Raw genomic sequence first — 3,164 nt, forward strand, 5'->3', positions numbered from 1 at the left:
TGCACCTTACAGACAGTTGCACCTTACACACAGGACACCTTACACACAGTACACCTTACACACAGTACACCTTGTACACACAGTACACCTTACACACAGTACACCTTGTACACAGTACACCTTACACACAGTATATCTTACACATAGTGCACCTTACACACAGTGCACCTTACACAGATGCACCTTACACAGTACACCTTACACACAGTACACCTTACACACAGTGCACCTTACACAATTGTACCTTACACAGTACACCTTACAGGAGGAAGAAACCTGATTTGGAGAGGCCATGAGTGGGGGTGGAGGGTTAGACCCCCAGCTGGACACCTCTCTTCTCCTCTCCCCTCCTAGACAGGGTCTTGTGATGTAGCCAGGCTGGCCCGCCTGGTGACAGTGGTGCTGCTGGGACCATCCTGGGCTGACGGTGTCCACAGAACTTGTGGACACCCCTGTGTCCTCAGCACTCCAGGCTTTCTCTGCAGAGAAATCGGTGGATGGGGCCGCTTTGGTGCAGCTCCTGCCCACCCTCTGCCTCCTCAGCACAGACCATGTGTGGCATCAGTAGTCTTGGATGGTCAGCGAGTATTGGTGCCTCCAGGGCTGACTGTCTGGAGGGATGTGTTCCGCACATACCACTGCCCCGGCTCCTCCACACAGCCTAGCAGCAGGAGGGCTAGTCAGTACCCCGTCCTGCACACGGGCTGATCAGGGTCGAGCACCGCACTGTGCTGAGCGTTCAAGGAAAGGAAGAAGCTCACGTCTCCCTGTAGGCTCCTTGCTTTCCTTTCTGTTGGAGAAGTCAGCTGCATTGTTGACCTGAATTATTCATTGCTGGTCATGGGTTCACAGCCTTTACAGGAGTGGGCACGTGGAACAACACATCCTCCTTACCTGTGCAAGTGGCGGTGTGTCCGTGACTGTGGCAGGCAGACACGTGGCCGGGCTCGGGGTATCACTCAGTGGCGGGGTACACAGCGGGCTTGCGAAGGCTCCGCTCCCACAGAATGATTTATCTGGCTTTGTCCCTGGAGTGGCAGGGCTTCCTGTTTGTGCCCTCTCTGAGGCCTGCTTTCTCTGCTGCCCCAGGCACCCTGCAGGCTACCGCCGTGGTCCAGGAGCAGGACGGGGAGGAGCTGAGGGCCCTGCGTCTGGAGGAGGCGGTGCAGGAGGCGGCCGGCGAGTGGCAGACCCTCACCAACGTGTTCTGACGCCATGGTGGAGCCTGCCCGGAGCCTGCCCGGAGGACTGCGGCCGCGAGGGTTAAAAATCCACCACAAACGATGTTTAGCTAGACGATTATCTAAAGAATCATTGTCTGTCAGAGACTCACAGGAAAAACTGAGAAAGATGGAAATGTGTTGTCATTTGTCTACAAATCACTGAACTCAGGTACTACAATAGCTTCCTCTCCTCCATGGCCAGTGAATCTAGTTAACAGGAAATTAACTGGATCTTCCTATCATTGTAGTGTGATTTCTTTGTATTAGCAAAGACAGGAGTTAACAGGAAAGGTGTGTAAGGTTTCCTTTATGCTTTCTGTGATAAGAAGCCTTGCTTACAATGCATAGGGCAGGTGCATGAAGTCCTCGGCAGTGTCATTACACACAGGGTGTTTCCACTTTTTATTCTGCAGTTTGAAGCTGGTAGCAACTGACTTTTATTCTACCCTAAATTAGTATAGCGGATGCCTTGCGAGATGGCTGGACCCATCTACCTCCTCACAGCATCTCACCCCTGGTTGGAAGAACGCAGGATCTGGGCGCTGGCAGGGTGGGGGCTGCCCCGCAGCCTCGGCGGCAGGTCTTCACTGCGCGGGGCTACGCAGGCCGTGGGTTGGATGCCTGCAGAAGCACAAGCCATACACTGCAAACAGGAAGTGGCAGGCATCTCTTGGGACAAGCTGTCCCTGTCCATCTCTGCAGGTGAAGGGTGAGGACCACAAGAACCCATGGCTTTTTCCTCCTCCCTAGAGACGTAAGTTTTCATTTCAGGGAGCTCTTTATTGTCACCAATGGCACCACACAGGACCTGTCTCAAACCAAATCCCTCCTGTACTGGGCAGCGTGTGTGCCAAGCCCACAGCATTCCAAAGACGGAAGGTTCTCCACTTGGTGTTAATCCCCTTAAAACTATTTATATGTTCTATATGTAAATACATGTGTACATAGACAGCTGTATGGCCTCCATGTGGCTGAGTGGTGTATTTGTAAATAGCAGTGAGTCCTTGCCGTGGTACGCATCCGAGGCGGCTCTCCGCACACTCAGGCGGACTTGTGTGCGTTTTATTAATAAATGGATATCTTTTTCACTGTAACAGACAGCTGGGGTCTATTTTTTTCTGGGGATTATTGCTCTGTTTTCTCTCGTGGCCTCCTCCATTTCTGAAGAGCAGTTTTATTATGGTGTCCAGACTTGGTGCATCGGGAGGGGTGCCACCGGGCCCTGCGGTGGGTCTAACCACATTGCTCGCTTTGCGGTGGTCTCTTCTGGCATCTTTACCTAAGTAATGCTGGCAGTGACCAAAACATTATGTACAATATTTAAGTCAGAAAGTTGTTAAATAAGATTACCTTTTTTCAAACAGCTTTGTGTACTGTATATTTTTTTTAAGAAAATAAGAACCTTATTTGACCCCTCGTGATCCTAGACCCCTAAATGTCAGCTTTCACGGGCTGTGGTCGTGTTTTCACAATAATTGTAACTGTGCAAGGGCTTTAAGCGCTCTGCTTTTAATGCACTTTTCTTTTATGATTGTGCATTTGGTAATTCAGAAGTGCTGGTTCATTTTCACGGAAAGAGTATCTCCAGGGTCGAATTTACTGGTATTTTACAAAGGTGGTGGTGTCGCTGGGTGGTCATTTTATGGTACGTGGAGCATGGGCTCAGGTCGTCGGGCAGGGGTCGTGTAGTGGGGGTGACGGCCGGCTCGCCGTCGTCTCTCCTGGTTGCTCTGACGAGCGCACGGCGGTGTGGTTCTGATCACTTCCGGTCCTAAAAGCTGCCTGTCGTGTGCGAAGCATTCCCGGGGAACTCGGGGCCGCCACCGCGGGGTCCCCGCCTCCGAGAACTGGTCGGAGGTACGTGTCGCACGCGGTGGGGACACTGGCCTTCGGGATGTCCGGGCCAAGTCCCCGCTGGGCCGGGCAGCGCGGCCGCGCATG

General features: G+C 52.6%; 1 protein-coding gene across 1 annotated transcript in view; it reads left to right on the top strand.

Moving 5' to 3' along the window:
- Positions 1-2,546, top strand: part of Znf236 (zinc finger protein 236) — a 96,493-nt gene extending 93,947 nt beyond the window's left edge. The window contains exon 32 of the mRNA XM_013026115.1: positions 1,090-2,546. Coding sequence (XP_012881569.1) covers positions 1,090-1,211 — 122 coding nt within the window. The 3' untranslated portion in view covers positions 1,212-2,546. The remainder of the gene's footprint in view (positions 1-1,089) is intronic.
- Positions 2,547-3,164: the final 618 nt, after the last annotated feature.

The sequence above is a fragment of the Dipodomys ordii genome, unplaced genomic scaffold (genome assembly GCF_000151885.1).
Source record: "Dipodomys ordii isolate 6190 unplaced genomic scaffold, Dord_2.0 Scaffold91, whole genome shotgun sequence".
NCBI lineage: Eukaryota > Metazoa > Chordata > Mammalia > Rodentia > Heteromyidae > Dipodomys > Dipodomys ordii.